Genomic DNA, 25,513 nt, shown 5'->3' with positions numbered 1-25,513 from the left:
TGGCGAAAGACGCAGATCTGCCTTCAACTCGCTACGCACAAAGGCCCTCCCAACAAGCAAACGGTAAACAAATGTACACAGACACTAACCCGCATGCTTGTTCACATGTAGATGTCGATAAACCACTGCTCGTGGAAACAGATGAGGACAATACACACCCGAGACATTCCATTCCGTTTACCTCGTGGATGCCGCCCGTCTTATCTATGCTTATAAGCATACACACTCCATCGGGATACTGGCATACCTGTATCTTTGTTTCTCTATGCACATGATGCTATTCATCTCCATGTGTCTCCCGTATACATATATACATACATACAGATGCATATCTGTGTGAAAGGTATATGGACGATACCTCTCCGTCCGATGTATTTGAAATTCATATATATATGTATATATATATATATATATATATATATATATATACTTCATGTGTCTTTCTCTGGGTGAGAGGCACCATTCATTTGTCCTGGTGTAAACGCATGGAGATACATGGATTATTGATGGCTGCGCAGATTCGCCAGTCAGAGAATTGCCCAAACCAAAGTGTGTCAGAGCGAGTCGCAGAGATGCGAGAACCACTCGGGAAACTTTTCTCGCGAAACAAAGGAACATGCGCGTTTCCAAAACGACATCGGACAGAGATTAAGCAAATACGAGTTTCCAATTTTAAAAAAAAGGAGAAAAAGAATAACTCTCTTCCTCTTCCCTCACGGACCCTGGACTCCACGACTTAGCACCGGCTACGCTCCCCCTCGGGTCCTACGTTGAATACATTCTTCAAATATGTATATTTGTATATGTAGATATACATATGTGCAATATATATATATATATATATATATATATATATATATATATATGTCTATGCATCTAACTGTAGACACAAAACATTCAACTGGATATTTGTATAGATGCACGCGAATGTAGGTGTACACACAGGCTGAGACCCACCTATGCATGTGACTGCATATGTGTGTCTTTCTACGAGTGCGGTATATATATATATATATATATATATGTATGCATATATATATATATATATATATACATGTACAGGTTTGTGCATCCACAGCTTCACTATGGGGAATACAGAGGCAGGTGTGCAACTGTTAGTGTCATTGTATCTGCCTGCTTTTTGTCCACTTTTCTAACCTCTCCATCTCTGCTTTGTAGGTGAACTTGGATTTACAGACACACTTTTTTGATTTCTTTTCGAAGACCCCACTCAAAACACAGGCTTCTCTGCGGTTCCTCTCCCGTCTAAGTTGCCGCCAAAAAAGCAGAGGCGGAACAGGAAAAAGACTCAAAACTGTCACAGCATCTTCATTTCGCAGAGACATGCAGACTGCTCTCGCGTCCCTACCAGCACCCGGTGGGGGCAGTGAAGAGACGCTCTTAAAAAAAAAACTTTGATTCTTCTCGCAGTTTTCCTCGCGCGCATTTGCTGTTCTCATACTTTCAGCTTCCCTTGCCCCAACAGTTCCCATGCTCGACGCCGCAGGCCTTTGCTTGCTTCTCTCCGTTTCGACATATTTGCATGCTCTGTAAATCTACTTCCATGCATCACTTTATGCATCACTCTGTGAATGTGCATCTCGCTTCCCTCTGCCTCTCTTTCTCCCTCGCTCCGTGCGTGTCTGCATTTCCTTCGAGTCGAGGAACATCTCTCGTTTACTCTGTGTCATCTGGAATTCGCTCTCCGGCTTGGATCTTGGATCGGCATCCGTTTCGCTGCCTCAAACGTTCGTCCTCTTTGTCTCTTTTTCCTCTTGTCCTCGCCTTCGTCTCGCTTCTCTCCTTCAGGCGGTGTGCGCGAGTTCTCGTTCCTCTCTCTCGGCGTTGTGCTTCCACCGAAGTCCAGGACTCTGGCCGCTGCGTCTTGGTCGCCGCGGTCGTAGCTGGGCGACCGAACACCAAAGAGGAAAACTCACTTTCTTTCTTCGCCGCGTTCCTCTCTTCGGGATGACCGCCGAGAGCGTTGACATCTGGCGCCAAAGAGAAATCGACAGAAGGCGTCGCAGAATCCCTCACACAACTCGAGAAAAAGATTCGGGACCTGCATGCAGAACAGCCGCGAGAGATACGAGCATGCGGAGAACGCCTCTGAACCTTCTCTCTCCTAGAGGAGGAGTTCTGTCGACGAAAAATCCGCAAACTTCTGTTCAGGAAAATTCATGCCTTGCGTCGAAAACACACGCTTCCACAAGAACTCCAAAGAACTGAAACAGCTGGGTCTGGCCGACAGGCACTGGCAACGACGCCGTTCAGTGCTTGAGCAGCTGTCGTCGAAAACTGCACAGAGTCCAGCCGGCTGCGGAGGTACACCACACCGCATTTCGCATGCGCAAAGGTCGCGAGTCCCTTTCTTTGGACGTCTTGAACAGCGAGAGAGAGGCGAGAGAGAGGCGAGAGCGACCGCGCATCGAGGACGGAGAAGAAGACGAGAAACCGGAGACAGGAAAAACATGCATTCGAGAGGGAAGGAAAAGTCGAGAAGGAAACCCGAGTGCGTGGAGAAAGAAACGGAGGAAAAACACTCGCTACGCAGTTGTCACAGACACACATGGTTCTGCAGGTCTCGGCGTTTATTTCACTCTTGTCTCGGTGTCGGATCACGACGAAACGAAGAAAGAGAGCTCCTCACACAGAAGAGGCTTCTCGGCATAGGTGCGAATTGAACAGAAGGCCTCGACCTACGCAGAGCCGCAGGTTCTCTGCCTTCGTGAGCTCTCTGCTTGGAACGCACAGACATCAACAACTGTTGAAAACCAGAGACGCCCCACAATACAGCAGAGAGACAGAGAGACAGAGAGGCACGTGCGAGGAAAAGACGCGAGAGGTCACCACTCATGCAAGCCGCAGCAAGCGCATGTCGCTCGTTCTGCGCCTGGAGTTTTATCTCGGCGTGGACTCGCCAGACCTTCGAACGGCGCCGGCAAAAAAACTGTCGAACTCCAGAGAGACAGGCGTTCCACGCGCAGCGACGAACAGACAGATCTGGAAGGCGCTAGGGAGACGAGCGTCTCCTGTCTTCCCCGAAATCAGCAGACGAAACACCCGGTGAGGACCCAACTTCGTAGGCGTCCTCGACAACTGCGTGGACGCGAAATGAAAAAAGACAAACGTCAACGGGGGACATGAAAACAGGCAAGTGTACCTTGAACAGAAGATATCGTTGCTCCCAGCGCATCGGCCAATCGTCAGAGAAGTCCGTGATCACTCGACGTCGAAGAATGTCCTGTCAGGGGGGAGAAACGCATGCAGCGACACCAGTCGGTCGGCGAAGAGTTCGACGTGGTGTTTTCTCGCTCCACGCAAAAACAAAAAACCAGAAAAACCAGCCACAAACCCCTCGATATCATAGCGGCGACCAAATCGGTCCCTTTCGTTTCAGAGTTAACCGCATCTTGAGGTTCTTCTTCGATGCTCCACCGCCGCCTAGGCATATGTACATCTATCTATCTATATCTATCTATATCTATCTATCTCTCTATCTATTTCTATCTATCTATATTGCATATACACATATATGCATGTGTGCACATAATTACTTTGGAATATGGGGATGAAAACGTAGGCACAGCGACAGACATATGAATGCAGACATGCGCTTCTATACGCACATGTAGAATGCATTCCATAGAGATACAGTTGAATGCATGCGTTTAGGTGTGCTTCGAGGCCCGTGGAGCAACTGCAGAAATATGTTTTCCTACGGAAAAATTTAAAAAGGGCAAGGGATTTGTGACAAAAGAGAACTCACAGGGTTTGAGCAGAAGCGAGTAGAAAACTGGGGACTGAACGCAATGGCACCGCCGCCTAGAAGGACGCTGAACAGGTCCACAGAAAAGCGTTTGCCGCAGTGGAGGCAGGCGAAACTCAACGAGAAACATTGCAAAGCACCAGCCAAGACACGAGTGCAGGTCTAAACTCGCACACGGAAATTCGTAGAGTCAACTGAAACCTAAAACACAACTCGCAGAGAAACAAATGTGTAAAAAAGTTCTCTCCAAATCTTTCTATCTGAACCGTACATTCACAAGCTGATTTATACCTATACACACAAATACATATATATGTATATATATATATATATATATGGAGATATATTCGTATATTCGTCTATATTTCCGGATTCACATATGCACATGTTTTTGTATGTGTCTACACACAGATATCTTTACACAGATACGTGTCTCTCTCTTTATATTTATTTTCGTGTATAAATATGCATGTGTATATTCATGCAAACATATGCATTCGAGCGCGTAAGTATACATATTTACGTACGCATACGCAAAGGAAGACCAATGTTGAACAGGCGACTGTTTGCCGACTCGGTTTCTCACACATGCAACACTACAGAAAGCCGCGAAAGCAACGGTACGAGTGGGCTGAGGCAGAGGCAACGCATTGTTTCCGCCGACGTTCTCGGGGAGAAGTGAATGGAAAGAAACTTCTACTTGAATACGCAGTGTGCGACGAGGCCTGAAGCAGAAACCTTTCAAAACTCACGCAGAGTTCGCCAGAGCCTCCGATTGAAAGCTGAACGCACACAGAGACGGAGACGGCCCTACAGAGAGGGTGAGGACTCTCTGCAGAAAGCCTGTCGAGCTGGAAAGAAGCTCGAAATCTGAGACGAAACGGATGCGTGAATGGAGAAGAAAGGCGTACAAAAGCGAACGCGAAAAAAGGCTGCATCCTCGACACCGAGCATCGCAGATCGACACACACACACGCACACCGCAGAAGATCACTGCATGCACTCGACGCTCGAGACGCTCTCGTGGCGAGTCCTAGAGACAACGAGGGCAAGGACAGTCGACCATGCACCTGCGTTCATCAAAAGAGCTCCTGCAGCTGGACGCGTCGCGGAGTTCTCCAAAACAGACATGACAGTGGACTGCTTCAACTGTTTTTCTCGGATCATACGAAGAGTCGAGCGCGGCTGCTCTTGCATGCAAGGGGAGACGGAGACTCAGAAGAACTTGCGGGGCCTCTCTTGTGCGTAACCTATGATTCAGCAGCCAGCTGCGCCAGCGAGATGACAGACGCAACATTCGCAGGCAACGCATTTCTCGCGTCAAGCCAACATGCTTAGCTAGGTGGCTAGGGAAGCATGGCAGCTTCTTGAGAAGAAGATGCATGCAACATACTTAAAGGAGTAGACGCCGTTTCGAAAACTGGAACCTCCTTACGGACTAAAAATACGCACTGGAAAGCCTTCTACACGGAAAAAAAGCTGTCTTGACTTTCCCTGCGTCCTCGCGCTTACCAAATGTGCAACTCTCTCAGAGAACTGTCGTAGACTGCAGCAGACAAATGAACACAGCGGACCACAAGCGAGCAGGCTGAGACGAGGCAAGAAAACGCGGCACCCCTCGGCATACACACACACACAAATAAATATATATATATATATATATGTATATATATGTACACACTTACCGCTGTACAAGACAGTTGATGCATGCTTACCACACGTGCAAACAGATGTTCGTAAATATATATATTTATATATATATATATGTATGTATATGTATATATGTATGTATATGTATGAATAAATGCACTCTAATATTTTTGTATGAAGACACGTGTACCAATGCATATTATGCAGATATGAGCATATGCGTACAAATAGAAAAAAAAACTATATATATGTATGTATATTAGATGTGTATAGACAGATGCAAACGTGTATAAATAATATAGATGTATATTGGTGAAGGTATTTATATGTATATATACATATATACATATATATTTTTATATATTTATATATATATATATAGATATAGATATAGATATATAGATATAGATATTTATATATGCATAGGGGCTTTGTGGGCACACAGAGAGCGAAGTGTGGCCGCAGCTGCGTTACCATAATCACAGCAGGGAGCAACTTCTTTTTCGATTTCACTTTTGATCTCCCAGATGTTTGGAGAAGCGACAGGGTACACGGTGACCCAGTGACCCTGAATCGCACGCATGCAGCCTGGCGCCGCAGTCGCCTCGCTCTCAGTCATTGGTCCTGAAAAAGACAGAAGAGAACGAGTCGCGGGAAGGCTTTCTGCAAAGTGTCTTTCCTCTTCAACTCCGACCCTCGGATCTCCCCTCTTCAGCAGTCGCAGCGCAAAACGTTTTCCACGATCCTTGCGTCGAGAGGCTCAGCAGAAAAACCTGCGCGGTGCAGGCACTCCGCTGCTTGCGGAGAAAAGATTCTGAGCCGCAGCCTTCTCCGAGACAGAGGTCGCGGAAGACAACTTCGCCGCTCCGAGAAGAAGCAACTGTGTGAGTCGTCTGGAAGACTCACCTCCAGAAAACGCAGCTCCAGCAGTACCTCGAGGCATTGCGGAGAAGAGGAGAACGCGAAGCAAGAGAAGAAGCGGCGATTCGAGAGCGACAACTGCGCAAGGAGACGGAGGAGACAGCGGAGAAAAAGACGGGGAAAAGAAAACAAACTGGCCTTTGCGCTTGACGGTGCGTTGAAAGGGCTGTGTCCGTCGGCCTCGCGACGAATCGGAGCAAAGGAGAGCGAGAGGACGGTGAGAGAGAACAAGGTCGCCAAGAAGACGCCTCGAGGAAAAAGGACTCGAAATGTTTCGGAACGAGGAGACAGCGAACAAGAGAGTGGCGACAGTGCACCCTTTCTCACAGAATTTTTTTTTCGCGATTCTCGCCGGTGTCTTTTCGTCAGAACGCAGGTAACGCGGGAAGCAGATACTCCGAAGAAAGGTATTGCGAAGGACGCCACAATTGAACAAAAAAGTTTTTTTTTTAATTGCACGCAAATCCTGTGGCGCAGTCACGAGGAACTGAGTTGTCCTTTCAGATCCTATCCGCTAAAAAGCCTTGTGAAGGGAGTTTATACATCTGAAATCTACTTGTATCTACTCATATATACATATACATATATATATATATATATGTATGTATGCGTATATCTGTGTAGGTACACTCCCGTTTCTATAGGGCGTCTTGGTGCAGATGCCGGCGCCGGTCAGAGAGTCTTTCGCTTCCGCAGGAAAATGTCTTGTACAGGACGCTAGCAGAGAGGAGAAAGGACGAGGAGAAAAGGTTGATGAAGACGAGATCAAGAGGACGTTGGTGAGGAAAAGGAAAGATGGAAAGGACGTTGACGTCCGAGAACTCTGTGAGGCGGCATGGAGAAGGGGAAAGACGGTCGAGATTTCAAATCGAACGATGTTCGTTGCAGCTCGCGTACACACATCGAGTGTATCCGAGACTTTACCTAACGAGAGACACAGAAACGGAGGGGGAAGGGAACCTCTCGCCTGTCAGACGAAGGGGGACAGGAAATGTGAGGACCCGCGACGTTTCAAACGCGTCGCAAGCTCCGGAAATCCGCTTTTTCTGACGTTCTTTTGCTCGCCAACTCTCCCCGAAATGCCCAGAACGCATGCGCATGCACAGCGGGAGTGAGGACAGTCCAGAATAGCCAGGAAGCAACAAACAGACCCTTGGCAGAGACCTCGACAGAAACCGACCAGGTCCGGCACCTTGGTTTTCACGGTCTTTGCTCGGGTCGACGGCTTCCGTCCGCTCCGAAGAAGATGTGGAGTCGCCTCGCAAGAGTTTTCTTGTTTTGTGGAGCCGCAGCTGCGCGGCTGTGCGAAGAGTCCTCTCTTCTGTGTCGCGAGACTACTTGCTCGAGCACTGGGGACGCCGAAGCAGCCACAGAGCGCGTAAAAAAGGATCTTTTCCGACGGCGATTCGCTGGGAGAATCGACTGCAAGGCATGAGCTGTACAGAACTCCTGATTAAAACTCTGCATGACAGGTATTTGAACTAAAAAGCGCCGAGCATTTTAACATTTATCGACGGAACCGTAAGCCCTCCCCCCCTGACAAACCCCGGACGCGTTCGCGCCAGAGACTCGTGTACACCTCAGGGAGGCGAAGCCACCAGACGAGAGAGCAGTTGAACGCGAATTCCTGCGTAGCACAGAAACTCGAAGTTGGACTCTGTCTTTCTCGCTTACAGTTTAGCTGGCACTTCGCTTGGCTCTCGGCGTTTAACGAAAAGGCGCGCGTCTCAGGAAAAAACGGTCGAAGGTCTCTGGACGCCCGATTTGTGTGCAGAAAAGCACCGCAGGTCGCAGCGCCAGCTCACTAGAGTAACACTGGGGAAACAGAGCGATTTGCGGACTTGGTGAACGACAGAAATGACTGTGCGTTCTCAGTGCAGATCGACTTTTCCACGGCCTCCAACGGAGAGGCGCTTCACAGCAGGCCATGCGCGACTCTGGACAACGCTGCCCCCCTTTGTGGCTTCTCTGCTCTTCACCCTACGCGCACAAATTATATGGCCGATCCTGGTGTAAACTTTAAACAACTCCTAAAAAGCGTGGACTGTTGGCTTCTTCTAACTGGAATGACACCTGCAGTGCCTGTGGCGAAGAAACAGCCGATCTCGATTTACAGGGAAAGGCACTTTCAGTTAAGAACCGGAACTCCGCATTTCCAGTCGAGAACGCGTATATGTACACATATGCATTAATAGGTATATATATTTATGCATAAATATATGCATACATGTATGTCTTCTGCACATATGCGTCCTAGATGGCTCAAGCATATGCATATATATATATATATATATATATATATATACTTCTATCCTGTGTACATATGGGACCAGGGTGGCATACGTGTGACGTACATATATATATTTATATATATGGAAATAATTTTCACAAATGTTACGTAGATGGTGCAAGGTTAGGTGCAGATATGTTAATATATATATCTGTACAAATAGATAGATAAAGATGGATTTGTTTATCCTCATTTTTCAAATGGAACTAGATGGTGTATGCATATGCGTGAATAACCATGTATATATATCTATATATCTATATAAAAATATGTGTTTGTGTCCTCTGTAAAGGAAGAGAGCGTAGCTGGTCTATGCGTATTTGTCCCCACATACGAGCAGGTTCTATTGCATACTTTTTACGCCTGGAAAACGTAAGTGGTCTACGCATATGCGTATACATATATATATATATATATATTAGTAGGCAAGGACGGATTTTATGTAGAGAAGGCAGACCTAGCCTGCCTCGGCGCCTGAGTAGAATCCTGCGTATGCGAGGATCCGTCTGGTCGTCCAGTGTGTGTGGGGTACCGAGATGTTCCCCGCGCCGGCACTCCCCCCGGCGAGGATCGTAACGCGCAGAGGTCCGCGCTGAAGGAGGCTTCGCTTGCGGCAGGTTTTCACATGATCAAAAGTGACTGTTCTCCTGGAGCACTTCCAAAGAACTCCGACTTCAAGGGTGACGGTTTTAAAGGTCTTGAATCCCGCGCCCGGTTTAGATTCTCTGGGAGTTCTGTGTCGGCGGGCCGCTGCCGAGAGCGAGGCACTGTCAGCTGGTCTTCCTCGCAAGGACCTGAGGCCTACATTTTCCAGTGTCGTCTCGCGAAGCTGGGTATTTTTTTAAAAGCATGGATTTGTCTCTTGGGGCTGGGAGCTGTGTGTCCTCGTTACTGCCGACAAATCCCGCAGAACTTGCACGCCGTTTCCCTCGTTTCCACCTGTCTGTACGCAGTTTCGCACAATATCGCGGGAACAGGAGGAGCGCTGACTAGCGGCCAGCAGGCCCACGAGTCTCCAAGCCCCGCGAATGGGGGTGGTGAAGTTGCGTTTGCCGGTTTGCGCGTTCTACGCTCTTCCTTCCACACTTTGATGTCCGTTTTTCTTGCCGGGGGAAAGGAGCCTCAGGATGAACTGTGGGTTCTTGTCTAGGCGCCGACCCTGTGGTTCTAGCGACGCCCCGCGGCGCTGGAGACTCCGTGTGTGATTTCACGAGGAATTCGCCGTCATTTTCCGTGTGTCAACTGAATGTGCATCTTTGTTCTCCACCCGTTTCACAGTTCCTGTGAAACCAACCCCGTGTGTCCAGGCCTGTTCCAACGACTTCGCGGGATGCCGCGAGCGTCCAGTGCACAGATCACGCGAGGCAGCGCCTCGGTTTAGAGCTCTTCAGGAACGCCCGAATTTCAAGTTTTAAGAAATCAGGTACGTGAAGTCGTCGTACATTGCGCTTCGGTGACTCTCTGTGGCATACAGCGGGGACGAGTCCGTCACTCTGGCCCCCGTTGAGCCCAGAGTTCTTGCCGCGCGCGCTCGCCAGCTTCTGGGTTTCGCTCCTACAACTTTCCAGTGTTTGTCTTGGCAGAAAAGCGCTTTTCGCTGCGCTTTTCCGTCGTGCGAATTTCGTCCTCTCTGCCCAGTCGGGCCTGGGGTGCCGGTCTCGGGGTGCAGGGATCTGAGGCTCAAGCCGCGCGCCTTTCTCCCCGGACTGCCCTCGCTTTTTTGATTTTCCGCGTTTTGGGGCACAGTGTCGTGACCCCCACGTAGCGCCGAGGAAGCCGTGGAAGTCTCTGAGTCGCGCCTTTCTGCGTGGATACCGGGATCTTTCTGGAGGCAGCAATCGGTCTCCTTGTTTGGCTATAGGTTTTCGCTTCTCACCGCGGGCAAAAAACGCAGTCTTTGTCGTTCTGCCTCGTGTTGTCCGCTTGAGCGCGTGCCGGCGTCGACGAACTTCCGGCTCCTGCTTCGGCTTTCCGCGTCGTCTCCGCCGTCGTTGGGCCTCCACAGCATCTCCAGGGTTTTTCGACCTCGGTCGGTGCAGAGCGGCCAATCGAATCCTTGTAGAGTGACGAGTCACACATGATACGGTTTCGCTGTGTATCCATCACTGTGCCATAGTTCTGTCACACCCCAGTGCGATTCGCGACTTTTCGTCTTTTTGTCTCCGCGGAGAGGTCCACAATGAGGCGCCTGAACTCCTCCACAGCTGCTGACCTGTCGAGTGCGGTGTCCGCCTGAGCTTCCTCGAGTCTTCCTCCGCATGTAGCCTTCCTCTTCCCGCGACTCGCCGGTATCCTGTGGAGCGCGCGTTCTTCGCCTTTGTCAAGTTTTTTCTCGCGTTGTTGTTCCGGAAGATGGGGCGTCTGCGGTCTGCGGCGACGCGCATGGCGACGCGCGCGGGCAGGCGGAATGAGGCCGACGGCGCTCTTGAGGAAGGGAACGACTTGGAAGGTCGGCCGGGCGCTGGCGAGGCCTCCACGCCTCACAACCGCTTCGGACTCGTTGGCCTCTCGGAGCCGCGCGACGACCTGCGGCGACCCCTGGACGCAGAGCCTTTTGTGCCAAAGCACAGTGCCGGGGAGTTTCCAGGCTCCTGCAAGTTCCAGGGACGCTCTGCGCGGCTCTCGCTCAACTCGACAGTCTTGGGCGAGGACTGTCCTATGCGTCTCCGGACTGACGGTGCGAGTCCAGACATGAAGGTCGAGGAAGGCGAGAGCGGGACAGGCGTTCCGCTGCCGGCGGTCTCGCGCCTGTGCACATCGCCGCGTGTGTTGTGGGGACTGAACTCTGGGCTCTCGCTCCTTGCAGGCTCCGTCCTACAGGGCGCAGGGACTGAGAAGGCCAGCAGGAATCTGAGCACCAAGGTGAGCTTCGAAGCGACCCGGAAGGACTCGAGGCGCGACTCGATGCGGCTGGCCTTCTCGAAGCAGGGGGCGAACGGCGAGGCGGGGAGACTTCAGTCTGTGGCTGTGAGGGAGGAGCCGGAGCGCCTCGTTTCGACCAAGGTTCGAGATGTATGCACTCGCAGTTCTCCCCACGAGAGCAGCAGCTCACGGCGCGCAGTGACGATACGCGTCGATGGCTCTGTCGTCGACAGCGTTGAGCTCGGCTGTCGAACCTGGAATGGGTGCGAGACCCCGACGGAGAGAGGAGTCAAGGAGAGGAAGAAGGAGCGAAAGAAGGAGAGGGAAATGGAGGAGAAAGAGGAAGAAGAGATGCTGGACACAGACACCCCACCGCATTTGCGGGGCCGAGGCACTCTGGAGGCTTTGTATTTGAAGTGGAGCAAGCACTCGGTGTACAAATTCTTTTCTGAGGAAGACCGCAAGTACTTTGACATGGCCACCACGGGGATTCCTTGCTACTTCTCGTCGAAAAACCTCGAGCGCTCCTACGCGCTGTACAGATGCCCCGCACTCTCAGGGTACCTTCTGCTCTTCCACACTGCCTGGATCATCTGCACATGGACGATTTACTGTCTCTGTGTGCTGACGCGGCCTGCGGTCACGAGCAGTAGGCGCATGGTTGCCCCCTTCGTCGTCTCTTGGATGATTTCCGCGCTCAGCATTTTCGTCGTTTTCCTCTGGAGACAAACTGGAGGAGTCGCCGTCGAGCGGTTCAACCGAAAAGAGAAGGAACTTCGAAAGGCCGAGGAAGGCGCCGTCCCCATGTACGAGGCGTACCACTGGCGCCCGTGCTTCACTGAAGACTTTGGGACTGCGTCGATTGGTCTGGTGAGGCACTCGAAGGGAGAAAGAAACGCTGAGAAAATACGGGAGAGAAGCGAACGAGAGAGACACGGAACAGAAAGAAACAGAAGAGTATAGAGTGAAGCGACAAGGAGGAAGTCAGCGACAGACACAACAGAGAAGACATCGACGAGTGAGAGCCGACGGATGCGGCGGACAGTTTTTCCGTGTCTTGAGTTGAACGCCAGGAAGGACCTTTTTCTCGAGTCGGAACTGCCGACGCCGGCGGATCCCCTGCAGTGTCTGTTCCTTTGTTTTTCTCGACAGGCAACGATCACTCCCGTCGCGCTGGCAGCTGCTGTCGCTGTCTGGATTGGACTCGACCCGTACATCATCAACGACTACGGCGAGTCAAGTTCTCGTCTTGCTCCGCCGCTGCTCGATACTTCCTTCGGCCTCGCAGGCTTCGTCGCCTCCCAGGGATACATCGCCTTCTCGGTTCTCTTCCTCACGGTCTCCGTGATTTGCTCGGGCATTCGGTGAGAGCGCGCCTCGCGAAAAACGCCGGAAAGTCCAGAGAAACCTGCGTGGAGACAGATGCGCAGAGAGTCAAAGTCGGCGAAGAGACTCTGTGTCTGGAGGGCGGACGAAGAGCCTGAGGGGAGAGGGGGGAGGGGGAAGAAAGAAGATGCGAAGGCGCACAGGAGGAAGAGACGCGTTAGACTGGAAAAGCCATGAGACGATGACGGAGAGGCGGAAACAGCGGGCGAAGACGCAATGAGAATCTGCGACTGACTTCCCTTCTGTTGCTCGCGCGCAGGCTCCGCAAGATGCTCTACGTCGCGGTAGGCAACATGATCTCCGTCCTCACTGCCCTTATCTCCTTTGCTTTCGCCTACAAGGACTACACACTGTAAGTTCTGCGCCTCTCGCAAGCAGCGCGGACGTCTCGCGGCAGTGCGTCGATCCAGACGCAGATCTCAAATGCGTCTGCAGGTCTGGATACGCGAATGTGAACATTTGCACAGGTGTGGGCGCAGATCTGCTTATGTCTCTGCTTGTGACTGCCCTTGCGAGAAGGTCGTTGAGCCATCGCTTGTGTGTCTTTGCATTCTGTCTTTCTTCCTCCCGAGGTAGCTCATCACTCGCGCGATGCACTCCATCCAGCACCCTTCGAGCTCCAGTGTCCCCGTCGCTGTTTCTCCATTAACCGGCCTTTCGTGTATTTCCTGCCGTCTCTCTGGTGAAGGTACTTCCCTTCCTAGAGCTTCTCTGTAACATACCCGCCCGCGTACAGAAACCGACCGAAATTCAGTACCGATTACGTACACGCAATGATCTATTGATATACAAATGTTGGTAAGATCTATGCATATAAATATATATATATATATATATATTCTATAGGTCGTCGTCAGCATGAGGAACAGCAGTGCAGCAGACGAATGCACCCAGTGTCTTCTCGGCGGGTGTCTACTGCTTCTTGCAAAGACTGTAGGCCTCCGGAGCCTTGCAGAGATACGCATGTGCAGAAGTTCTAGCAGACTGCAGATGCGGTTATGCGCATCAGCAGAGCCGGGCAAATGCGCGTGTGTGCCCAGATGTAGCTCTGGAAGCGGTGGCGTTTCTTTTTCAGGTTTCTCTCGACGATCTTTTACACGTTCACTGTAATTCCGGTGTCGCTCTACCACGCTATGAAGGGAGAGCGTCTGCGTCGTTTCCTTTTCTTCCAACGCGAAGTAAGACTTTTTGGCGCGGTTGTCTGCGTCCTTTTTACATGTTTGACTTTTCTCCACCTTTGTGCATTTGGTTAGTCGCGCAAGGTTTCACCTGCTGCCGAAAAGACCCTCTCAAGAATTTCTGAGAATCTCTTCTCCTGCTTCGCGCGTCAGCGGACGTACCGCCGCACTCTGAGCAACAGGTTACGCAGGTGTGTAGACATCATATACATTTATGGATATCTATATATCCATAACTATATGTATATGTACGTATGTATGTATGTAAGATGCGCGTGCATGCATGTTTGTGTGCATGCGTAGATGTGTAGAAGCGTGGAAGGGGCATCTGTTTGTTTGCGTGGACGTTTTCCTTCCTGACTATTGACTTTCGTAGAGTGCGAACAGTAAGCATGATTCTGAGACCGCGTTGTTGACCTGTTGTTTTCGGCCGTTCGCGCCAAGAGAGCAAGAGACACGGCGTTCGATTTTCGCCTTGCGTGCTGGATGAGGGGACTTCTTTCATCTCCTCTTCCTTCGATTTTCTGTTCTCTCTTTCGACTCCAGCGCCACAGTTTCTTTCTTGTGTTCAACTGCACTGCGTGAGACGTTGCCAAGCGTCTTTCTCTGACGTCTTCTGTCTCAGCGGGCGCGGTATGGACAAGACATCGGTGCGGAGGCCACTGGCGCGTCCGGTTCAGCGACTCTGGTCGAGGAGCTGATCTTGTTAATCAACGAAGTGAGGATGCTTTCTTTTCGCTCTTTTTGGCTTCCGAATGTGCCGAGATTCAACTGACCATTTTTTTTCTCCTTCTTCTCTCTCCCCGGTCCGTTTGTTTCGTATTTGTCTGCAACAGAGACAAACTTCAGCCTGAGCGATTCTCGGGCGTCGATCTTTCTCCGCTTTCCCCCTTTCTCTTTTCTTTTTCGTCTCCTGTCCTTTATATCTCGCTCGAGTCCTGTATCAGGCTCTGCTTGGCCCCCTGTGCATCTGTGCCTCTTTTCCTCAGCTCTTTTTCGCTTCTGCGTTCTCTTTTGCTTTTCTCTCCTTCGTCCACCCTTTCAACCAGTTCTGGGTGTGACTCGTTCTCCGTCTCCCCACAGGCTGGACTGAAGATTCGGCATGCGCGGAAGAAAATGAAGTACAAGAAATGCACCGACCTCATCGAGTCTGAGGGCATGCTTATCAGGTACGCTGATTTCCACCTCTTTTCAAGTCCCATTGAATTCTAAAGGTCGCAACTTCTCTCTTCAGTCGTCTCTCTCTTTCTCCCTGTTCATCGACGCGTCTCTTCTCTTCTCCGTCGCTGTGACTTGTCGCCACTCCGAGACATGGAGCCAGTCCACGATCTGCGTTGAATCCCCGGTTCGATCCCGCGTCCTCTTCACGGCACTCATGCGTTTCTCCGCTTCGAAAAAGAAACGAACGGAGCTCTCGGTTCGCTTCCTCCTTTTCTCCTTTCGTTCGTTGGCGCTCGTGCGAGGGGGTGGGGGGGCAGGGAAGGCTTAGTGTAGTGTTGGGCTTCGCCTTTTTTCTGGTTCAGTCCGTCCTTGGCCTTTTGAGAGACGCGCGAACAATCGCGGAAACATGCGCTCTGCATAGACAGTGGTAAAAAACACAGGCGGGCAGGTGCCATCCTTGTCAATGCAAACGTCGAAAGTGACAGCTTCTTGCCGACAACAAGCATTTATCTGTATATTACACACTCATATATATATATATATATATATATATACGTGTATATGTGTACAGATATATGTATATTACGTGGTGATGTCGACTGCATGCACGCGAGTACGAATGCCGGCGCAGGTTTCTACAGAGGGAACAACTACAAGGGACTACATGCGCATGTTCTTGTTTCTGTTTCTCAGGTGTTTGATGATTCTGACTGCTGGAGACGATCTGTTCGCCCTGCGAATGGATGGTGTGAGTTCTTGAGACTTCACAGTCCCCACACGGTCTGCATGAAGAGACTGATCTGTTTTCTCGAAAGATGATCCACGACGCGTCGCGAAACGCCGGCGGATCTCGCTGACTCTGTCTCACTGGCTTTCTCACGGTTCCGCCCTGAGAATCCATGTGAAGTCATTGCCTTGCTTCATTTCTCAACTTCTGTGATGTTCTGTATTCGTCCTGTACCCTTTCCTGCTGTACCGCGTCCTTCCGTGTCTCGTATCCTCCTCTCGTTCTTCTTCTCCTTCCTCGTCGTGCTCTCTCGTTCCGTTTCTCGTTGCGGTCTTCCACTTTGTTTTGCCCATGCGTCTCTGCAACGCGCGGTGCACAGGAGGGGCATGGCGACGAGAGTCTTCGCGAGAATTTGATGGACATCATAGGCGCGCGGTCTCGTGGCGAAGGCGTCGCTTCTCGAGGACTTGTCAGCACTGGTCAACTTACTCTCTCGGCCTCGGCTTCTTCCGACGACGATGACGACATCCCAGACCTTTGCACAAAGTCCTCCGGTATGAAAAGAAAGGACGTCCATTCGCTGTCGTGACTTTAAAATTGGTTTCACACTGCCGTTCTCCCTCCTCCCTATGATGTTGGCTGTTGTTCTTGTTCTTTCGCGTCTCAAGTGGAGCTTTTGTGTTCCCTGACTTTTAGCGTGCATGCCTCGCGTGAGTGTATCCAAACTGGTCGTTCCTGGGGTCTCCAGTGAAGGCGCGTAACGCGGCGAAAATCTCCAATTTCAAACGCCGTTCGTGAACCTCGAGGAGATTGTATCCGGAAGTCGCTTTGCGTCTCTTTTCCTCCGCGTATGCAGCAGACCTGGGAGCACAGGAAATGACGAGTTTCCACGTTGTATGCCCCGAGGATCTCTGGGCAATCGTCGACATTCGAGACCTGCCGCCTGACGCCAGCCATGGGACTGACGGCCGAGACGGATCCAAGAGGAAGTCGCTCTGCGAAGCGAACATCCTTTTTTCGCATCTTCCTCAGTTTCCGCCTGCACGATTGGTACGGCGAAGGGGAAGACTCATCATCGGCGTTTGTTTCTGTTTCCTTGAGGCGTAGAACTAATCTGGCAGGTGTGAGGCAGGAACGCAGTGACCCTCGAAGATGTAAAGCATCGCTCTTTCGAAACCTTGATGAGCCTCTATAGGCGCAAAGACACAGTCGTTCACTGGCGACATTCTAGAGTCCCCTTTCTGAAAACAAACCATAGTTCGCCGAACCAATCCTTTCCCCTCCTGTCAGGTGACCTTGCTAGACCTTGAGCTGTTCTTTTGCATCGATGTTTTTCGTCAAAAAGCTTTGCATGCAGTCGCGCGCGCATGGGTGCACTTTGTTTTTTCAGCATGCCATGCTGTCGAAGAAAGTCAGCATCGAGTGGAACTTAAGCATGATCGACGTAAGTGACGCGCGCGCGCGCCTCTCCACACACACAGAAAGCAAGTTGAGAGGCAGCGGGATGTTGAACTCTTGACCTGGAAAGAAAACGCATGTCAGACGTCTAGGCGGAAAGCACAGACAGAGGACGGTGTCGAAATCCCCTGGAGAAACGCAAACAACGAAATTCAAGACACCATGAAGAGACAGACCACCGCCCTCCTTTCTAGCAGAACCTACGGAAGAAGGCGAGCAAAGAAGAGTCCCTGGAGGAAGGAAGCAACAAGAGACAGCGACGGCATTCACCGGTGTCGTTTCGCTACTACAGCCATGCTGAGGGTCTGCACAGCCGCCTCCCTCATTCTTCGCATGTAAATACGCAGGCGGCGGTCGGATGGCGGCTTTTTCGTTTTCCTGCAGGTGGACCAGCAGTGCAAAGGCTGGTGTCTCTACTGTGTAGGAAGCGATTTGATTTTCTGCAAAGTTCAGGGATTCGAGTGTGAGAAGTCCTTCGTCCAGAATTTCATGTAAGTCTGTTGTGAAAAGAAGTCGATTCCAGAGAGAAATGTCCCCCTGTGCTGTAGAGGTCTTCTCTTCCTCTAGCGAGGTTTCTGTGGCGCAGTACCGACGCGTCCTTTCCGAGCTCCTACGAGGAAGCGAATCTCTGAGCCTTCTTTTTGTGAAGCGCGTTTTCGTGGCTAGAAACCGTACAGACTGGCGACTTCTCTGTTTTCCTCATCTTCGCGATCTTGCGAGTTTTCGTCCTTTGATCTGACAGGAAGGTTGCGCAAATGTGCTACCAACCAACCATCTACCACAACCATCTCCACGGCGCACAGGTTGCGCACAACACAGTCTGGCTCGCGAGAAAGCTGGAACTCGCCAGCAGGTGAGAAGCCGAAAAGTCTTTGAAAGCGCAGACAAAAACAGGCTCTCTTCTCCCTCTTCTGCATGTACACTGAACTAGCGCTGGACACCGCTTGCTCATTCCTCACCTGAATACATGCGACTACTCCCTGCTGGTGGTGCGTCTGCGTGTAAGTGGACTCGACGCAAACAGCCTGTCTGCGTAGCTCGATTCGTATAAAACGACATGAGATTCGACAAGTTTCTCTCTGTCTGTGTGTCTGGGTATATCTGTTTCACTCCATTTGAACGTGTGAATCTGTTGAGTTGCCTAATTCTGAATCTATCAAAGTATTTGCATCCAATACTCTGTACGTCTGCCTAAACGGAGGCCTCTGCACAGGCTCTGTCTTCCCTCGAAGATGTAGGTGCGTTTCTCTATAAAGGGCATGCGCCTGGAGCTCTCCCGGGGTCCTCGTGAAAAACGGTGTTGCTTTTCATGTTTTTTAGCAAAAACATTCGGGTGGCCATCGCGAGAGGCTCTGCCAGGCGTCGCCTTCCTTGTCTCGGCGTTTGGCGTCCCCACATTCTCGATGTAGAAGGAGAAAAAAGGAAGAAACCAATCCGTCTCTTTGCGACGTCTACGGTTGTTCATGCGTCTGATATGTTCTCAGCCTCACGGCACCCGAACTCGTCGCTCTGATCGTCGCTGCGCTCTGTCATGACATTGGCCACCAAGGAAAGAACAACGCGTTCTACGTAGCGAGTAGATCTCCCCTTGTACGTCTTGTTCTCTTCTTCTCTTTATACGCATATATATACATATATATATATATATATACATATATATATATATACATATATATATATATATATATGTATAAATGCATGTATACAGACGTACGAGTACGTATGTTTATGTACATGCATACGTACATATTTGACATTTACAAGAAATCAAGTTCCATAGCTACACAGAATTCTCTGTAGGTTCACGTGGATTCCCCTGTGGTGTTTTCTGTCCTGTCTCGGTGTTTGTGTCAGCGTGCAAGCGTCTGCTGGCAGTGTAAACGCATGCAGTCGTCTTTCTAAATCTTTTTTCACCTCTGCGAAGTCGTGCGGTGGATGTCTTTCCACTTCCGTGGAAAGATATCTTGTCGCAACCAGGACGGTCTTCCGAACCATGTATTCCGCGTGTCTGTTGAAACCTGCTTCTTCAGGGCATTATCTACAATGACATTGCTGTCCTGGAAAACTTCCATGCATGTCTCACCTTCAAGATTCTCGCCAGGCAAGTTTCTCGGCTTCCCGGCTTCAGTAAACAGTCGACCGCGTTTCCCCGCTGTCGCCGTATCGGTTCGGCTTATATTGGGGTATCTCGGCCCAGTATATCGCAGACGCCCATACGGAGCTGGCGTGTGAAACGTAGAGCCAATCAGTGAAGTTGACCGCATGTTACGCTGAAACTGCGTCTCTGGCCCTCACTGCCTCTTTCACGTGGACTGCGGCTCTCCGGGGCAGGGCATCCTTTGCTGATGAAATCCTCGTCTTATAGGCCGACCTGTACCCACTTTACATACAAATATATAAATATATATATATATATATATATATATGCTGATTCATCTATTGATATACACATGTGCATAAACGGTTGTATAGGTCTACGCGTGTACGTGTCTACAGATGTTCGAGCGCAGGTGTGTGTTTATTTTTATTTGCGTTTTTCCTTGTGTCCTTTCATTTTTTGTCAAGAGTTAGGGACGGCACAAATGCGCGTCGTTACCTTCGCGTGGGTACCGAAGTGAGAGTTTTAGATCGAGAACTGTTTTCGAGGATTTTTCCGCAAAATCATAGAACTGCCGCTACCTCCACTGCGTTTTTGTTTCCGCTTCAGGCCGGAGTGTAATATCTTCACGCATCTGCCGCCGGAAGTGAGTGCAGACGAAACGAAAAACTTCACTTTTCGTGTGTGGTGGCAAAAAAGTCTCTCTGCTCTACGAGATGGCACCCATAAAAGACAAACAGCCTTCTCGGTCATATTCATAAGTACCTCTCAACGTCCACATATTCATGTGATGCATGATATATATATATATATATGTATATACATGTGTACATGTATGTATTTGTGTTCTCGCATGGTTCTGTGCTCGTCTCTCTCGGTAGGCAATCTGTCTCGTGATTCTATCGGACTTCTCTTACCGTGTAGAGAGCTCTTTGCCGTCTGGGATCTGCAGTCCTACGCGATACTTCAGACGAGAGCTGTAATTCGTTAGATCGATGTGTATATATATATATATATATGTATATATATATATACCTATATATATATATATATATATATATATATATATACTGACTCGCATGTGCACATTTACGTGAGCAGCTTTTTTGCGTCTGGGCGTTTCTATGCCTAGATGCGCGTCTAGGTTCCTGCTCGTATTTTTGGTGTCTTTTGCTTCTTGTTTCCGTGGATGTTTTTTCTGAGTGTCTACACATGTCAGGAACGTTTGCAAGTTCTCGTTGACACGCTTACCGGATTGAAGTTTTATTGGTTAGCACGGCTTCGAGAAAACTCAGTATCTCGATGAGTGTATTCCGGTCGCGCCTTGTTTTTTATGGGTGTGGTGTAAATCGCATCACCCGTTGTATCTCTACTTTTTCCTTTTGTTTCATTCTTCCATGTCTTCTGTTCCTGCGTCTTGTGGGAGATTCTTTCTGGGGTGCGTTTCCGCTCCGTGGATTTGCCACTCTGCGGGGCCATCGTCGTGGTGGAAACGTTTCCGCGTGTGTCAAGTTTTGAGCGTTTCACGCACTTTCTGGTGGCTTTCCAGGACTTCCAGATCGTACGGAATCGCATGATCGACCTCATTCTCGCCACGGACATGAAGATGCACTTCGAGATGGTTTCAAAGTTCCGTCTCCGTCGAAATTCTCCAGACTTCTGCAGGACCAACGACGACGATGTTTGGTGAGAGTCCTTTTCTCTGCATACAGAAGAGAGTACGAGGCCTTTCTGCCGTTCGTAGCTCTCGCTTCTCTCCACATCTACCGACTCCTGGTGAACTTGACGAACAGATAGCCATGGGTTCGGCGCAACTGCGGGAGCAACGAGAGAGAGAACAATACACGAAACAGATGATCCTCGTGTTTTCTTCTCGCTATTTCTCTCAGGTAAAGAGCTCCAGAGTCTTCGTCGGAAGACCTGCGACCTGCGCTTGTTGGGGGTTACGGTGGTGTTTTCGTTTCTTTTGCGGCCTTTCAGGAGCTCCGTCTTGAGACTTCTTTTTCCCTTCAGGATGCTGTTGAGAATGTGCATCAAAGGAGGAGACCTCAGCCATGGTTTGCTCTCCTGGGACAGTCACGTGAGCTGGTCGTACCGCGCAGCTTCGGAGTTCTACGAACAAGGCGACCTTGAACTAGCGCAAGGTTCGTTTCTCAGAGTTTTTCACTGCTTCGTCCTACTGCCACCAGGAAGACGCCAATCGCGTCGTAAATTCGCTCTTTTTTCCGGCGCAAAAGTCATCCAACGGGACACAACACTTCCTCGGTCTGTCAGTGACTGATATTCACGCAATATATATATATATATATATATATATATGTATATATATGTATATATAGTTTTTTGTGCCTCCACATGCCCGAGTCTATCTGTTTGGACATGTCGATCACTCTGTCTGCATACAAAGTGCGTCTACCTGTGCGTCAATGGAGAACACTTGTGAAGACCACTCTGCACAGTTTTGTATGAAAAATGAGAGAACCTACTTGCAGTTATACATACATATATGTGGGTATCTATCTATCTATCTCTCTCTCTCTCTCTCTCTATATATATATATATATGTATATATATATGTATATATATACATATATATATGTATATATATATGTATATATATATGTATATATATGTATATATATATATATGCATATGTATACGTGTTTGAGTGTATGCGCGTGTGATGCATGTGATATATGGGTTTTAATATCATGTGACGATCACATTCTGTTGTTGCTGATGTGAGATTTGTTTTTTGCATTTGTTGCTACTGCCTGTGACCGTGACCAGGACGCACAATCACGCCGATGTTTGACCGGAGGAAGCATGCAGACTTTCCCAAGGGTCAAGAAGGTTTTCTTCGCTTCATCATCATTCCGCTTTACGAAGAAATCGCGGCCGTCGACACAACTGACGTGGTTCAGTGAGTTTCCTCTCATCTCACTGCTGTCCCTTCTTTCTCCGCCCTCAGCGTCCTGTCTCTTCCTCTCTCCTTCTGTTTTTTCTTTCTCTTTGTCTCTTTGTCTCGTTCTCTTGCTTTCGAATAGACGGGGGGAGGGGGGTGGGGGGGCGCTGCGCGGTAGGCTGTTTTCCACAGTTCTTGGCGACAGTGTTTCTCCCGCTCTGTGTTTGAGTGGTATTTTCAGAACCTGTTGTCTCCAGAACGCGGTGGCGAACAGCGAGCGCTGGCGGCAACTGCAGTCGTCGCCGGAGGAGTTTGAGGCGATCGACGCGAAGCACCAGGCAATCATTTGCGTGTTGAAAGATCGTCTCGAGTGGCGCGTTCAAAAGAACATTGCGCCGACTCAGCGTCTCCTGCGAGCATCCTGTGCAGAGAACCAAGTGCGAGGCTCGGGGGTCTTCTTCCCCACACCCGAGTGTTCCGGTGGGTCAGGCGCCCCCCGTGCCTCCGCGCCTGCCGAGAAGCGGCGAGAGAGCGCCTCGGCGTCCCGCGACCGCGATCCGGGGGCTGCAGACTGGAAGGAGGAGACAGGGAACACCGCGCAAGCCTTGAGAGAGAGACCTCCCACAGAGGTCGCGCCCCAAGTTGACGGAGAGGAGACATGTGTCTCCGACGGTGTGCACGAGAGGAACAGACAAGACGAGGGAGGCGGAAGCGAAGAGGGCCGCAGGAAGGCCGCCGGCGGCGAAACCGAGAAGCAGGGAGATGACAGGAAGGACCTTCTCCATTTCGAATCGCGACTGACGCATTAACGCCCTCAGGTTCTTGACACTGTGCTCCCAGCGACAGAGCGAGGAGCTGGAACGTCGAGGAAGACATGCTGATCTTGTTGAAAAACGGTCGGGAGAAAAAAAAATGTCGAGTTCGACGAAACGAACTTGACAGAGGCGAGACACCATGACGTTGAGGAAGATGTCTCGGTATCAAAAAAGTTGACGTTGAAGAAAATGTCTTGGGATCAAGGAAGATGTCTTGAAGTTGAAGACGTAGCGAAAGAAATGTCGATGTCGAAGAGATTGTCTTGATGAAGAAGATGTCTCGTCATTAAGAAGGATGTCATGTTGTTTAATTGAAGGACATGTCTTGTACACTAGCGAATTCGTCTTGTCATTAAGGTAGCGTTCTTGACGTTGAAAAAGATATTGTGTCATTAAAGAAGAGGCCTCAGTTATGAAATTGAAGGAGCAGGCCCCATCAAAAAGTGTGTCTCGTCATGAAGGTAGAGCTGATGACGTTGAGGAAGACGTCTTGTCATTTCGAAAGAGATCCCGATGTTGAAAATTTTTTATCTTCAAGGAAGATGTCTTGTCAGTGAGGAAGAGGCGGTCGTGACGTTGAAGAAGATGCCTTGTAATTTAGGAAGAGATCCTGGCGTCGAAGATTTTTTATCGTCAAGGAAGATGTCTTCTCGTTCCGAAAGAGATCCTGACGTTGAAGAAGACGTCTTGTTCTTGAAAAAGAGGTCTCGACCTAAAGGAGCACAATGTTCACATTTAGGGAGAGCGCTCGACAGTGAGGCAGAGCCGGCCTCACAGGTTGCATGATTGGGAAAAGGCAGACTTATGGCGCTTTGTTTGTCTCCACTGCACAGCCTGTGGAAGAGCGGCTGTTCCGCGTCTCGCGCGCCTGGACGACGGGCGCTGCTGCCAGCGAGGCAGGAGAGAGAGCCTCGGAGAGTCCATCTGCATGCGTTCCCGGTCCACAGCGTTTTCTCCCCGCCATCGTGTATATAGTTTTAGCGGTAGACTGGAGAGAAGGTAGAGGGTGACGGCAGAGGCGGTGAGAAGCGAATTCTTTTCTTTACACAAGCCGGCGCAGCCCTCCTGTTTACTGGTTTACAAAGTCAGTGTTCAGCCGGAAAGTTGAAAAAAAAATTCCTGGTGCGTTTCGGTCAACTTTTTCTCCCCGGGGTGTCTTCTCCACTTGTGGAGGTCACAGCAGTGTCTTTGCGTTTATCCGCGTCTGTCTCCTGTCGCTGCCGCGTCCCTCTCGCTTTGCTCAACGCGGAGGAGGCAAGGACGACACAACAAACGCGAGTGAGGAATCGACGAGGCGTGAGCTGTCGCTTTTTCAGCGCCATTTGTTGTTTCTCGGGAAGGTGATTGTAGGTTCAAGTGACGCTTCTGTGTCTCGACAATGTTCGCGTTCTGCCCCGCTTGTACTGTCTACAGTTTGTTTAACACCTTATAATGCTTGGCCCTCGACTCTCCCTTTCGGGCGCCTCCATGGAGGCACCGGCTCCTGCGCATCGAACGGAAGGGAGGTTCTTCGCTCTTTTTCTCATCTGGAGCAATTCTCTCTTCTCTGCTTCTGTCCTCTTCCTGTTCTCGTCATTCGTCAGTTTCACCCGCCTCGAGCCGCCTTTCCGCTTGCCTGGAGGCCCGGCACAGAGAAGGCGAAGTAAGGCAGGCAACAGAGGAAACGCACTGACGCTTCGCGTTTGCCATGTTCGTAGCGCAGAGAGATTCGACCTCCGTTCTCTTAAATCAAAACAGCTCTCGCCGACTGCATTCACGGCACCTGGTTACTTCACCCAGTTGCGAGACAACAACAACCAAGGTCTGTATGAGTGGTGAAACGAGAGGACCCAGTGAGATACAGACACAAAAAAACCGGTTTGTGACTGCAGTCCACCGCCATACCTCTGAGCCTCTGCAAGCCCTGCGGTGCGAGAGTCGCCTGCTCTCGACGCAGGTCTCTTCCAAACAATGCATGCAGCGCACAACGCCCAAAATGTGGAGGTGACGCGACAATCGTTGTGTGACAGCGTAAGGGAGAGAATGCAAAGATGTATTCTCAGAGTTATGCGCATGTGTGCTCATTTCCTCTCTGATCCATTTTCCTCTGTAGAATAATTATACTGCCAAGTGAAACTGCAGTCCACGCGAAGAGAAAGACTTCGTCTCAACAAATGCAAACCGTAGTTAAACATGTTTGAAGTAAATACTTTGCAGAAACTTCAAAGTACAGGGAGGACAGGCGAGAGTCGAAGAGGTCATATCGTTTTTCTGCGACGCGTGTCCTGCCTCAGCGACGCTACACTGTTGCCCT

The 25,513-nt window shown here is 50.1% G+C and overlaps 2 protein-coding genes across 2 annotated transcripts; one reads left to right on the top strand and one right to left on the bottom strand.

The window, feature by feature from the left end:
- Positions 1-1,059: 1,059 nt before the first annotated feature.
- Positions 1,060-7,396, bottom strand: TGME49_241890 (hypothetical protein). Its single transcript, XM_018780629.1, has 7 exons — positions 6,326-7,396; positions 5,894-6,043; positions 5,282-5,315; positions 4,522-4,551; positions 3,770-3,836; positions 3,164-3,244; positions 1,060-2,062 (listed from the first exon to the last, which is right to left on the bottom strand). Exons 1-7 carry the CDS (start codon positions 6,360-6,362, stop codon positions 1,934-1,936), a joined length of 528 nt encoding a protein of 175 aa, XP_018637588.1. The 5' UTR covers positions 6,363-7,396; the 3' UTR covers positions 1,060-1,933.
- Positions 7,397-9,264: 1,868 nt separating this feature from the next.
- On the top strand, positions 9,265-24,662 carry TGME49_241880 (3'5'-cyclic nucleotide phosphodiesterase domain-containing protein). The gene is made up of 19 exons (XM_002366697.2): positions 9,265-12,362; positions 12,645-12,856; positions 13,138-13,230; positions 13,954-14,056; positions 14,682-14,774; positions 15,140-15,225; positions 15,911-15,965; positions 16,324-16,498; positions 16,801-16,994; positions 17,335-17,388; positions 17,787-17,893; positions 18,145-18,255; positions 18,887-18,992; positions 19,433-19,503; positions 20,110-20,146; positions 21,050-21,186; positions 21,514-21,644; positions 22,291-22,423; positions 22,647-24,662. The coding sequence occupies exons 1-19, from the start codon at positions 10,983-10,985 to the stop codon at positions 23,212-23,214; spliced, it is 3,846 nt and encodes a 1,281-aa protein (XP_002366738.1). The 5' UTR covers positions 9,265-10,982; the 3' UTR covers positions 23,215-24,662.
- The last annotated feature ends 851 nt before the right edge of the window (positions 24,663-25,513 follow it).

This window comes from Toxoplasma gondii, chromosome VI, assembly GCF_000006565.2.
Source record: "Toxoplasma gondii ME49 chromosome VI, whole genome shotgun sequence".
In the NCBI taxonomy this organism is placed as follows: domain Eukaryota; phylum Apicomplexa; class Conoidasida; order Eucoccidiorida; family Sarcocystidae; genus Toxoplasma; species Toxoplasma gondii.
This window is presented reverse-complemented; position numbering and strand designations above follow the sequence as displayed.

What these genes read in the sequence shown, in the direction of transcription:
- TGME49_241890 (XM_018780629.1), bottom strand. Translation starts at nt 6,362, where the DNA reads ATGCCTCGAGGTACTGCTGGAGCTGCGTTTTCTGGAG. An exon ending in CTGAGAGAGTTGCACATTTG is followed by an intron (nt 4,552 to 5,281) that starts GTAAGCGCGAGG and finishes GTGTGCGTTCAG; the next exon opens with CTTTCAATCGGAGGCTCTGG. An exon ending in GAGGCTCTGGCGAACTCTGC is followed by an intron (nt 3,837 to 4,521) that starts GTGAGTTTTGAA and finishes GGACCTGTTCAG; the next exon opens with CGTCCTTCTAGGCGGCGGTG.
- TGME49_241880 (XM_002366697.2), top strand. Translation starts at nt 10,983, where the DNA reads ATGGGGCGTCTGCGGTCTGCGGCGACGCGCATGGCGACGCGCGCGGGC. An exon ending in CCTTTGCACAAAGTCCTCCG is followed by an intron (nt 16,499 to 16,800) that starts GTATGAAAAGAA and finishes CCGCGTATGCAG; the next exon opens with CAGACCTGGGAGCACAGGAA. An exon ending in GACACAACTGACGTGGTTCA is followed by an intron (nt 22,424 to 22,646) that starts GTGAGTTTCCTC and finishes TGGTATTTTCAG; the next exon opens with AACCTGTTGTCTCCAGAACG.